A 14,036-nucleotide genomic window follows, 5' to 3' on the forward strand; every position below is an offset into this window, starting at 1 on the left:
ACGTATGATCTTTGTAATTGCAAACAAAGGTTTCTGTACCAAATATTATGTTCTGCTTTTCTGATGTATCAAATACTTATGTCATGCAATAAAATGCAAATTAATTACTTAAAAATCATACAATGTGATTTTCTGGATTTCTGTTTTAGATTCCGTCTCTCACAGTTGAAGTGTACCTATGATAAAAATTACAGACCTCTACATGCTTTGTAAGTAGGAAAACCTTCAAAATCGGCAGTGTATCAAATACTTGTTCTCCCCACTGTATATCTGTATTTCCAGTCATGTGAAATCCATAGATTAAGGGATTCACTTATATATTTAAATTGACTGATTTCCTTATATGAGCTGTAAACCTTACTTTGCTACCTGACAACTTTACGGTTTTTACTTCATAATTACCGTTTATATTATTTATTTTTTCCCTCACAACTTTTTTTCTTTTTCCCATTCAACTTTTTCACTCCGGACGCTTTATCTGGACATGGTTCGTCAGGACCTCCACCATCCGAAGCTAAGTAGTAACATTAACATGATGCCTTCTAATTGCAGTCGCTGTACTCATAATATACAGGAGAACGATCGCCTTACGGCGAGGATAGCTGTGCTGCAAGCCCAGCTTCAGACGCAATCGTTAGGCAAGGGTAATTTCAGTGTAGGAAAGGATGAAACAGCGTCTGTGCCACCAGTAAGTACAGATAGTAGTATAAATCCCCTCGCACAGTCCCCGCAGACGGACAACTTTCTCATGGCTTCTGGAGGGAAATGCTGTAGGAATGCTCAACTGGTGTCGCTCATTCAGTCGACAGAAACTTTCAACCGGTTTTCCCCATTAAGCAGCGAGTCGGAGTCTGATGGCCGAGCCTTCTCTTGTCTCTACTTCTCCCGTTACGGGGTCTGAGACGCCGAAGCTTCCCACCATTAGCTCTGACGAATTGAAAACCCTAGTCATTGGCGACTCCATTACCCGCCGTATTAGACTTAAAACGAATCATCCAGCGATCATACACTGTTTACCAGGGGGCAGGGCTACCGACGTTAAGGATAATCTGAAGATGGTGCTGGCTAAAGCTAAAACTGGCGAGTGTAGAGTATAGAGATATTGTTATCCACGTCGGCACCAACGATGTTAGGATGAAACAGTCAGAGGTCACCAAGCGCAACATAGCTTCAGCGTGTAAATCAGCTAGAAAGATGTGTCGGCATCGAGTAATTGTCTCTGGCCCCCTCCCAGTTAGGGAGAGTGATGAGCTCTACAGCAGAGCCTCACAACTCAATCGCTGGTTGAAAACTGTTTTCTGCCCCTCCCAAAAGATAGAATTTGTAGACAATTGGCTGTTAGCCAGCCTGCCAGCTTAGTGGAGTCTGCCACTAGCACAGTCAGTGTAGTCAGCTCAGCTATCCCCATTGAGACGGTGTCTGTGCCTCGACCTGGGCTGGGCAAAACTAAACATTGCGGTGTTCGCCTTAGCAATCTCACTAGGATAAAGAACTCCTCCATTCCTGCCATTATTGAAAGAGATCGTGATACCTCACATCTAAAAATAGGGCTACTTAATGTTAGATCCCTCACTTCAAAGGCAGTTATAGTCAATGAACTAATCACTGATCATAATCTTGATGTGATTGGCCTGACTGAAACATGGCTTAAGCCTGATGAATTACTGTGTTAAATGAGGCCTCGCCTCCTGGTTACACTAGTGACCATATCCCCCGTGCATCCCGCAAAGGCGGAGGTGTTGCTAACATTTACAATAGCAAATTTCAATTTACAAAAAAAAAAATGCAGTTTTCGTCTTTTGAGCTTCTAGTCATGAAATCTACGCGGCCTACTCAATCACTTTTTATAGCTACTCTTTACAGGCCTCCTGGGCCGTATACAGCGTTCCTCACCGAGTTCCCTGAATTCCTATCGGACCTTGTAGTCATAGCAGATAATATTCTAATTTTTGGTGATTTTAATATTCACATGGAAAAGTCCACAGACCCACTCCAAAAGGCTTTCGGAGCCATCATCGACATGTCTCTGGACCTACTCACTGTCACAGTCATACTCTGGACCTAGTTTTGTCCCATGGAATAAATGTTGTAGATCTTAATGTTTTTCCTCATAATCCTGGACTATCGGACCACCATTTTATTACGTTTGCAATCACAACAAATAATCTGCTCAGACCCCAACCATCAGAGCATCAAAATGTTGATGCTATCAAATCTCGCAGACAACACAAAGTGCATTGATGCCCTTCCAGACTCCCTTTTCTCTACCCAAGGACGTCAGGAGAACAAAAATCAGTTAACCACCTAAACTGAGGGAACTCATTTAAACTTGCGCCAATATTTCCTAGATAGCATTTGCACCCTAAAAACTAAAACATTTGTCATTAAGAAACTAGACTTCCCTGGTATACAGAAAAAACAAAGCTCTGGAAAGCAAGCTTTCAGAAATGGAACCGGAAATGGCGCCACCCAAAACTGGAAGTATTCTCACTCTACTTGGAAAGGACAGTAACCTGTGCAGTATCGAAGAGCCCTCAACGTTTGCCTGCTCGATCAATACCTGTTTTCCAACTTAATGAGGAAAAATAAGAACAACTCCGAAATATAAATTTTTGATACTGTCAAGCAAAAGCTAACTAAAAGCAGATTCCCCAAAGTTGAGGATGACTTATTCACTTCTAGCAGTAATAAATGTCATGAACTTCTTTAGAAAAGATCTTTAGATCATATGAATAGCAAGATTACAGGACCACTCTTTAACATCTGCGTATTTTCCTCCAAATCTCAGCTGGGTCCTGAGTTCTTGCACAAACTCTGCCAGGACATAGGATCAAGAGCAGGACATCTCTAAGTGTTTTATTTACTATATCTCTAGAACCAATGATGAAAAATAATCAATGCCTCTAAACTTCATAGCTGGCATACTGGCACCCTATTTCCAACTAATACTACTGAAAGATACTGCTTCCTCCCTGCTCGCCCTCCATATGTTGAACATGAATAACGGCTCTCTATCCACCGCGATGTGTACCAAACTCACTAAAGCTTGCAGTAAAAGAAGCCTTCTTTGAAAAAGCCCAAACCTTGACCCAGAAAATATAAAAAACTAATCGGCCCCTATTGATCGAATCTTCATTTCCTGGCTCAATAAAATAAAATAAAAAGCTGTTGAGTCAGGCAAACTCACTGCCTATCTCTGAAGGACAACACAATGTATAGAAAATCGCTCAGGTCTGGTTTTACGACCCCATCATAGCAACTGAGACCACACTTGTTGTAGTGCGTAAATGACCTTCTTAATGCGTCAGACCGAGGCTCGTGCATCTTGGCTCGTGACTTTTCTCTGAACTTTGTGCTGCCTTTGTTGACATCTGATCACCCACTTCTTTTTGGAGATGATTGCGAACCCAAATCTGGTTCCTTACAGACGGGACATGTTCTGCCTGGTTTAGATCTTATCTGTCGGAAAAGTATCAGTTTCGTCTCTGTGAATGGTTTGTCCTCCTGACAATGCAAACTGTACATTTCGGCCTGTGCTCAAGAGTTTTCCGTTTTGGGACCACTATTTGTTTTCACTATATATTTTAACCTCCTTGAGAGATGTCATTCGAAAACATAATGTTTAAATTTTCCACTGCTAGTGGGATGACACACACAGCTGTGACCACTTCAAATGAACATTGGTAAAGCCCCAAACATTGTCCTTCGCTAGAAGCCTGTGTTTCAGACAATAAGAAGTGGATGGCTGCAAAGCGTACTCACTTTTAAACTCGGGACACAAACACGAAAGGGATTTGTGCTACTGTGTATTCTTGGAGTCCAAGAAACAAAAGGCGAATCTTCTGTTGTGGAATCTTGACAATTAATCTGATGGTTTTAAGTCGGTCTCAAAATAAAAGACTTGTGAAGGGATCCTCGGCGCTAAACTCTGGACCTTGATCTCTCTTTTGACAAACAATCAAGACTGTGTCAAGGACAGCTTTTTTCCAGTCTACGTGAACATTGCAAAAATCAGAAACTTTCTCATATGTCAAAAATGATGCAAGAATAATTGAATCCATGCTATCTTGTTTGACTTTCTTGGTTAGTATACTGCACATCGCTCTATTTCCGGGCTACCCGGATTAAAGCTACTAAATACACTTTCAGTTTACAGTGAATAAATTACGGCTGCTAGTGAATCCTGACTAGAACACCCCACAATTGTTATTATACTCCAGTGGTAGCCTCCCTAACACTTGGCCTCTACGCAGGTGCCCTGCTTAATGTGCAAGGCGGCTGGATTTCACCACGGTATTGATTACTGCTAACCTTACAAAAGGCCATTACATGGCTTGCTGCCTACTCATTTTCCGTTTGGGTCCTGCCGTAGATTACTTACACGTTACGTACGTAGGTAGCCAAGACGCAGGCCTCCTAATTGTCCCTCGAATTTTCTAAAGCAAACAGGCTGGCAGGCAGGGCTTTCTCCCTTATAGAGCTTCAATTTTTATTGAATTGGTCTGCACTACCCATGATGAGAGACGCGCGGGACCTTCGTCTCAACCCTTTAAGTCCTTACTGAAGACTCATTCTCAATTCGGTTGGTCATAATGATGCAGTGTAGCTGCCCAGGAGTGTGAAGCCGTGAACGGACCAGGGCTCTGAGCAACGAAAACGCGCCTTGCTGTCTCTGCCTGCCGGATTCCCTCTCTCCACTGGGATTCTCTGCCTCTAACCCTATTACGAGGGCGTGAGCACTGGCTTACTGGTGCTCTTTCATGCCGTCCTAGGAGGGCTGCGTCACTTGAGTGGTGTGAGTCACTGACGTGATCTTCCTGTCTGGGTCGGCCCCCCCTTGGGTTGTGCCGTGGTGGAGATCTTTGTGGGCTATACTTGGCCTTGTCTCAGACGCGTAAGTTGGTGGTTGAAGATATCCCTCTAGTGGTGTGGGGGCTGTGCTTTGGCAAAGTGGGTGGGTTATATCCTTCCTGTTTTGCCCTGTCTGGGGGTATCATCGGAGTGGGCCACAGTGTCTCCTGACCCCTCCTGTCTCACCTCTCAGTATTTATGCTGCAGTAGTTTATGTCTCGAGGGGCTAGGGTCAGTTTGTTATATCTGGGAGTACTTCTCCCGTCTTATCCGGTGTCCTGTGTGAATTTAAGTATGCTCTCTCTAATTCTCTCATTCTCTCTTTCGGAGGACCTGACCCTAGGACCATGCCTCAGGACTAACTGCATGATGACTCCTTGCTGTCCCAGTCCACCTGGCCGTCTGCTGCTCTCAGTTTCAACTGTTCTGCCTGCGGGCTATGGAACCCTGACGTTCACTCGGACGTGCTACCTGTCCCAGACCTGCTGTTTTCAACTCTCTAGAGACAGCAGGAGCGGTAGAGATAACTCTTAATGATCGGCTATGAAAAGCCAAACTGACATTTATCCTGAGGTGCTGACTTGTTGCACCCTCGACAACTACTGTGATTATATTATTTGACCATGTGTTCATTTTATGGAACATTTGAACATCTTGGCCATGTTCTGTTATAATCTCCACCCGGCACAGCCAGAAGAGGACTGGCAACCCCTCATAGCCTGGTTCCTCTCTAGGTTTCTTCCTAGGTTTTGGACTTTCTAGGGAGTTTTTCCTAGCCACCGTGCTTCTACACCTGCATTGCTTGCTGTTTGGGGTTTTAGGCTGGGTTTCTGTACAGCACTTTGAGATATCAGCTGATGTAAGGGCTATATAAATAAATTTGATTTGACTCAGTAAAATCTTTGAAATTGTTCCATGTTGCATTTCTATTTTTGTTCAGTGTAGAATATAATTCCCATAGGCAAATAATAAGCTTTGCAACAAAGTAAAAGGCAAATATAGCATAGAGAAAGTAGACTACATTCAATTCATGGAAAATCATTTTCTTGTTAAAACATAAACTGCAATTACAAAACGAAAGACAGCATCACTCCCTTTGCTGCAGAAAACTGGATAAACAGGGTGCATCCCAAATGGTACCCAACTCCCTACGGGCCCTGGTCAAAAGTAGTGCACTACATAGGGAATAAGGAGGAGGTCAAGTAAGATTGACGTTGAACATCCTGAAGAGATCTCTACAACAACCTTGACCTGTTAAACATGGCGCCGGGGGAGGGCTGCCATCTTATCGGCTCTCAACCAACCACGCTATTTTGTTTGTTTTTTCGCGTTGTCCGTAACTTGTTTTGTACATAATGTTGCTACTACAGTTTCTTATGACCGAAAAGAGCTTCTGGACATGAGAACAGGAATTACTCACCTCAAATTGGACGAGGAGTTCTTCAATGAGTCGGACGCGAGGGATATACTACAGACACCCGACCAGGCCCAGATCCCTGTGATTCGCTGGAATAGGAAACGTAGGTTTCGCGGAAAGAGATCAGGATCTGCCCTTGCCTTCCGTTCTGCTAGCTAACGTTCAATATTTGGAAAATAAATGGGACAAACTGAAAGCACGTATATCCTACCAAGGGACATTAAAAACTGTAATATCTTATGTTTCACAGAGTTGTGGCTGAACGACGACATTAAGAACAAACAGCTGGCAGGTTATACACTCCATCGGCAGGACAGAACAGCAGCCTCTGGTAAGAAACAGGGTGAGGGCCAATGCATATTTCTAAACAATAGCTGGTGCACGATATCTAAGGAAGTCTCAAGGTTTTGCTCGCCTGAGGTAGAGTATCTCTTGATAAGCTGTAGACCACACTATTTACCTAGAGAGTTTATAAGTATTTTTCGTAGCTGTCTACATACCACCACAGGCCGAGACTGGCACAAAAACCGCACTCAATGAGCTGTATTCCTCCATAAGCAAACAGGAAAACGCCCATCCAAAGGTGGCGCTCCTAGTGGCCGGGGACTTTAATTAATGCAGGAAAACTTAAATCAGTTTTACCTCATTTCTATAAGCATGTTAAATGTGCAACCAGAGGGAAAACAATTCTAGACCACCTTTACTCCACACACAGAGACGCGTACAAAGCTCTCCCTCGCCCTCCATTTGGCAAATCTGACCATAACTCTATCCTCCTGATTCCTGGATGCCACCCGTTCTGTAAAATACGGAACGGTTCCGTATTTCACTGAAAGAATAAACATTTTGTTTTCTAAATGATAGTTTCCGGATTTGACCATATTAATGACCTAAGGCTCGTATTTCTGTGTTTTTTATATTACAATTCAGTCAATGATTTGATATAGCAGTCTGACTGAGCGGTGGTAGGCAGCAGCACGCTCGTAAGCATTCATTCAAACAGCACTTTCCTGCGTTTGCCAGCAGCTCTTCGCAATGATTGAAGCACAGCGCTGTTTATGACTTTAAGCCTATCAACTCCCGAGATTAGGCTGGCAATACTATAGTGCCTATAAGAACATCCAATAGTCAAAGGTATATGAAATACAAATGGTATAGAGAGAAATAGTTCTATAATTCCTATAATAACTACAACCTAAAACTTCTTAACTGGGAATATTGAAGACTCATGTTAAAAGAAACCACCAGCTTTCATATGTTCTTATGCTCTGAGCAAGGAACTTAAACGTTAGCTTTCTTACATGGCACATATTGCACTTTTACTTTCTTCTCCAATAGTGTGTTTAAACCAAATAGAACATGTCATTATTTATTTGAGACTAAATCTATTTTTTATTTATGTATCAAGTTAAAATAAAAGTGTTCATTCAGTATTGTTGTAATTGTCATTATTACAAATGTATATATAAAAATTGGCCAATTAATTGGTATCGGCATTTTTTGGATCTCCAATAGTCGGTATCGGCGTTGAAAAATCATAATCGACCGACCTCTATCCTGAACAGCTAATCAAATGGCTACCCATACTATTTGCATTGCCCTTCATGCCTTCATGCTACGCTGCTGCTACTCTGTTAATATCTATGCATAGCCACTTTAATAACCCTAACTACATGTACATAACTACCTCAATACCGGTACCCCCCGCACATTGACCCTGTACAGGTACCCCCCGTATATATCCCCGCTATTGTTATTTACTGCTGCACTTTAATTATTTCTTATTCTTATCTCATACTTTTTTAAAGGTATTTTCTTAAAACTGCATTGTTGGTTAAGGGCTTGTAAGTAAGCATTTCACTGTACGATCTACACCTGTTGTATTCGGCACATGTGACAAATAACATTTGATTTGATCTCACCTGTATGATGGCGGCGTCAATGAGAGTCTGGAGGCGGATGAAGCCAGAGTACCAGTAATTAGCTGCTCTGCAGTTCACTGAGCTGGCAAAACAGTTGGCTGGGGGAGAGAGGACAAATAAAGAGATACAGACAGACACACTCCGTTATTGCCTTCATAACTCACATCTGTACATGGACTAGTGACCAATCCTTTGAATAATCTTGGAGTTTAAAATCATCTAGCGGTATGCAAACAATACATCTCCAAGCGGAAGGCTTTCTATTGTATTGGGGATGTTCTGCTTGTTCAAAGAGGGTAGGGTCAAACTCTGTCTCTCTCACTAATGGACATTAGGAAGGAATAGGCTCAACTCTAGCTCACAATTAAAAAATAAATACTTTATCTATAGCAAAATTAAAATCATCTCTCACCAATAGATTCAGTGTAGTCGCTGGGCAGGGGCAGATGGTTGTAAGGGAAGCGCAACCTGTAAGAGGTGGGTGTGCTACCCATGAAGACCACCCCAACGTAGCCTGAGGGCTCATAAAGACTGGCATTCTCCAGATCCTCTTCACTAGAGAACATCTCCAGGCGATCCTGCAAGTCTACAGTGCAATCAGGAAATCACAAGAAATAAGGCAGACATAAATACACTGTCTGCGTCCCCAATAGCACAGTATTCCTGTTATAGCGCACAACTTTTGACAAGGGCCCATATAAATTCCCTCCATGCTCCAATCAATGCTTAGCCTACACCAAGGCAATGCTTTTAGACTAAATCCATGACGGGACGGGGAGGGCTTAATCCATGCCTTGGTTTTGTTAACCTGGTCACAGTCGCCAAATGCTAACGTTTTAGCATTTGTGCGACAACTCCAAAGCAAGTCAATATCCCCTATATTAGCATTTTACGCACTTCATGTCCATCCTCCTACTTACGCATTTCCTGGGCCACCTCCTCCATGATGTGATTGGTGGCATTGTTAATGGGGGTGTATCCCAGGCCCTTGAGTAAGTGGTAGTCCTCCCTCTCCAGCTCCATGGTACTGATGCCTCCGTAGTAGACATGTGGGTTCAGGGTGCTGATCAGAATCAGCAGGCACAGCAGCAGCAGCGGCAGGATCAACTCCTAGAGGAGAAAAGGCACCAATCAATCAATCAAATCATCTCCTGGAGGGAAAGGGCATTAATCAACCTCAATTAATAAATCAAATTAATTTATAAAGGGCATCAATTAATCAATAATTCAATGAAACAAATGTATTGATAAAGCCCTTTTATAATCAGCATTTATCAAAGTGCTTGACAGTAACTCGGCCTAGATGGAAGGACACAAGACTGAGGTTAAATTAACATATCAGCATGTCATTCTAATAAACAGCACAGAGACACTACCGTAAACATCCTACTACCGTAAACACTACTCCTCCCCCATAACCACTCGATGGCCGTGTTTGAGCGGATCAAATCTGTGACGCATTGTGATTGACTGACTGATCTACAAATAATAATGACTGAGTAGTTATTAATGATGCAAAGTGATTTGTCAGTCAGTCGGCAGTTGCTTACACTGTCGGCTACAATGTCGAACAAGCCCACTGTCTTAAGCTTTTCTAAGGTCTCAAACTCTCACTACCATCAAGTTTGGCGACAAACAGTGCTATTGGGGAGCAGTGAGATTAATTGAAACACTTAATTGTAGTGTTTGGCATGTCTTGCCCTCAGCTAGAGGCTGGCGTATCTTTCAAACAGCCATGGATAAAAAGATGTGTTAGCTACTCCTATGACATCCCTAGTCCTATGCCTATTAGGTAAGTAAGTAGTGTGAGGCAGCTTGATGTTCTATACAAGTACACCCACTGGACAGGATGCTAGTCTATCGCAGGGCCTATGCCGATTAAGTCCATATAAACACACTGTGGGTTGGTTTTCCGGAGCAAAAAACACACATTATGAAGAGGGTATTAAAACCTCTTAAACGTTATGTCCCCTATTTACGAAACTTAGAGCGGTTCTGACCAATATTTCTGTGTAGAGCGTACCCTGTGAACAGCACCAATTGCTTTACACTCTAAAAGCGCTGGTTGTCCCGATTCATGTGAGACATTGCAAGCGCAGCTGTGAGGTTCACAAACACAGGAAATTGTTAATTTGCATAGGGAGCGACACGTCACATTTTCTGGCCTATCCCGACAAAGAACTTCCTGTGCCTGTGAACCTCATAGCTGAGCTTGCATATGAAACGGGAGTCTATCGGATGCAACAATAGCGGTTTCATCTCGCTGCGATGTTCTCAGCTGGATTTATAGCTCTCAACAGGAAAAAAGACAAAATAATTTTGTAGAATTGAAACAAGACCACTTTCTCTTGGTCACAAACTGACTAAATTGCTTTGTGCTTAAAGCTGTAGTTGTAACACGTCTGCACACATTTGAATGGCATCTCGCTCAGAAGACATCCGGCAGAAAAGTCTGTCAGTTTTATGAAATTGTGCTAATATTGTACTGTCACTACAATGATCATATTTATTTACAGTTATAAGAAGGTGAAATCTTACAGCAAGTATTTTATCATTTCATTGTTACTATATTTAGAATAGGGGTGTGAATGTTTAAAAGCTAAAATGTTTAAACAAACTTGCCTGCTCTTTCTTTTTGCTAATGAAGCAAGTGGGTGTTCACAATTCGGTCTGTTGCACGTAGAATATCCTAGCCTATTCATTGATGATAGGCCCTGCTTTCCTGAAGTTGCGAGACATTGCAATCCAAGAAATTGCGAAATTCAGCATTCCATTGCAAGATACAGCTTTTGATTGCAGATAGATAGGCCTAGCCAAGGCACTTTCAAGGATATATGACTGCAGTAGATAGGCTATAACTTCATTGCCTGGCTCTAGCAGTCATAGATACGTAATAGGACCATTATTCAGCATTGTGAATTGCTGTGGAATTTTACGTTTTTTCTTATCATTCAACGGAAAGTTTGAAAAAATTGCAGTTTAAACGTTAAGCAAAATTGTCCATTTGTCACCTTAATTTAGAAAGTATTTCAGTCATTTCAAGCCCTATTGCCCCACTTCTGTTGAATAGGAAAAAATTATCCTGAACAAAAATATGAACGCAACATTTCAACGATTTTACAGAGTTACAGTTCATATAAGGAAATCACCTACTGGCGCAGCCAGGCCCACCTACTGGCGTAGCCAATCAGAATGAGTTTTTCCCCGACAAAAGGGCTTTATTACAGACAGACTCCTCCGTTTCATCAGCTGTGGAGGTCCTGGGCTGTCGTGGTTACACGTGGTCTGCGGTTGTGAGGCCGGTTGGACGTTCTGCCAAATTCTCTAAAACTAAGTTGAAGGCGGCTTATGGTATAGAAATTAAATTATCTGGCAACGGCTCTGGTGGACATTCCCAACTGCACACTCCCTCAAAACTTGAGACATCTGTGGCATTGTGTTGTGTGACAAAACTGCACATTTAGAGTGGCCTGTCAGGTGGATGGATTATCTTGGCAAAGGAGAAATGCTCACTAACAGGGATATAAAAACATTTCTGCACAAAGTTTGAGAGAAATAAGCTTTGTGCATATGGAACATTTCTGGGATCAATTATTTCAGCTCATGAAACATGGGAACAACACGTCACCTGTTGCGTTTATATTTTTGTTCAGTGTAGACAATTATTAATATTTCTATAATATTTGTACTATGTACTTGAGCTTGTTTCCTCAAAAGTGAGTACACCAAAAAGGTAAGGTGACCTTTATAAAACTATGCAGCTTTACCAGTTATTTTTTAATTTACCTGGCTATCCAAACTCTTTGCTCCGGCCAAATGCTACGCCCACGGACGTTTGTTCTACCAATGAGTCTGGATCGGAGTACCTCCCAGCCAATTTCTAAAACTGAAAAATATTCTAACAGTTCTGATTGGTCCTAGAAACCGATACGCCATTGTCTTCGATACTCCGATTGGTTAGAGATGATCACTGATGACTTCGTTCTGTACAACAGACCTACTTTTCACAACAAACTACTTAAATGATGGCAGTTTCAGACTGAAGTATTGTATGTAGCGAACAATAGAGCAGCGGAAGAATTCAGTTTGAGTCGTCAGTTGGGTTGCACATTTTAGGGAATATTCAGAGGTGGGAACTTTGTGGGAATTAACAGAAATATGTGCAAATTAATATTAATACCATTTAAAATGTAGATGTTTTGTGTGTTGGATATGTTTACCATATCATATGGAGACAGAAACATAAAACCTTTCACCATATCATAGGTAGACAACTTTAATAAAATGAGTTGACTCTTCACATTGAACACACACAGTACCAGTCAAAAGTTGACACACCAACTCATTCCAGGGTTATTCTGTATTTTTACTATAATAGTGAATATATAAAAACAATAAAACAACACATGGAATCATGTAGTAACAAGTGTGAAACAAATCAAAATACATTTTATATTTCAGATTCTTCAAAGTAACCACCCTTTATTTGCCTTGATGACAGCTTTGCACACTCTTGGCATTCTCTAAACTCAGGCAGTCACCTGGAATGCATTTCAATTAACAGGTGTGCATTGTTGAAAGTTAATTTGTGGAATTTCTTTCCTTCTTAATGTGTTTGAGCCAATCAGTTGTGTTGTGACAAGGTTGGGGTGGTAGTAGGGTTGCTCATTTTGGCGAATATTCAGAGCTGGAAATTGGGAATTAACAGAAATATGCAAACTAATATTAACACCATTTAAATGTAGATGTTTGATGCATTGGATATACAGTTGAAGTCAGAAGTTTAAATGTATTTGGCTAAGGTGTATGTAAACTCAGTTTTTCACAATTACTGACATTTAATCCTAGTAAAATTTCCCTGTCTTAGGTCAGTTAGGATCACCACTTTATTTAAAGAATGTGAAATGTCCGAATATTAGTAGAGAGAATGATTTTTCAGCTTTTTAATTTCTTTCATCACATTCCCAGTGGGTCAGAAATATACATACACTCAATTAGTATTTGGTAGCATTGCCTTTAAATTGTTTAATAACTTGGGTCAAACGTTTTGGGTAGCCTCCCACAAGCTTCCCACAATAAGTTGGGTGAATTTTGGCCCATTCCTCCTGACAGAGCTGGTGTAACTGAGTCAGGTTTGTAGACGTCCTTGCTCGCAGAAGATTTTTCAGTTCTGCCCACAAATTTTCTATAGGATTGAGGTCAGGGCTTCGTGATGGCCACTCCAATACCTTGACTTTGTTGTCCTTAAGCCATTTTGCCACAACTTCGGAAGTATGCTTGGGGTCATTGTCCATTTGGAAGACCCATTTGCGACCAAGCTTTAACTTCCTGACTTATGTCTTGAGATCTTGCTACAATATATAATTTTCCTACCTCGCGATGCCATCTATTTTGTGAAATGCACCAGTCCCTCCTGCAGCAAAGCACCCCAACAACATGATGCTGCCACCCCTGTGCTTCACGGTTGGGATGGTGTTCTTCGGCTTGCAAGCCTCCCCCTTTTTCCTCCAAACATAACGATGGTCATTATGGCCAAACAGTTCTATTTTTGTTTCATCAGACCAGAGGACATTTCTCCAAAATGTACAATCTTTGTCCCCATGTGCAGTTGCAATCCATAGTCTGGCTTTTTAATGGCGGTTTGGAGCAGTGGCTTCTTCCATGCTGAGCGACCTTTCAGGTTATGTCAATATAGGACTCGTTTTGCTGGGGATATAGATACTTTTGTACCTGTTTCCTCCAGCATCTTCACAAGGTCCTTTGCTGTTGTTCTGGGATTTGCGCTTTTCGCACCAAAGTACGTTCATCTCTAGGAGACAGAARGCGTCTCCTTCCTGAGCGGTATG

The 14,036-nt window shown here is 41.8% G+C and overlaps 1 protein-coding gene across 2 annotated transcripts in view; it reads right to left on the reverse strand.

Annotated features, from left to right (window-relative positions):
- abca5 (ATP-binding cassette, sub-family A (ABC1), member 5) overlaps nt 1-14,036 on the reverse strand; it is a 104,075-nt gene that overhangs the window by 71,042 nt on the left and 18,997 nt on the right. For both annotated transcript variants that reach the window (XM_024008176.2, XM_024008175.2), the window contains exons 3-5: nt 9,111-9,300; nt 8,603-8,776; nt 8,191-8,288 (exon numbers count right to left, since the gene is read on the reverse strand). In XM_024008176.2, coding sequence (XP_023863944.1) covers nt 8,191-8,288; nt 8,603-8,776; nt 9,111-9,300 — 462 coding nt within the window. The remainder of the gene's footprint in view (nt 1-8,190; nt 8,289-8,602; nt 8,777-9,110; nt 9,301-14,036) is intronic.

This window comes from Salvelinus sp. IW2-2015, linkage group LG18 (genome assembly GCF_002910315.2).
Source record: "Salvelinus sp. IW2-2015 linkage group LG18, ASM291031v2, whole genome shotgun sequence".
NCBI classification, from domain to species: Eukaryota; Metazoa; Chordata; class Actinopteri; order Salmoniformes; family Salmonidae; genus Salvelinus; species Salvelinus sp. IW2-2015.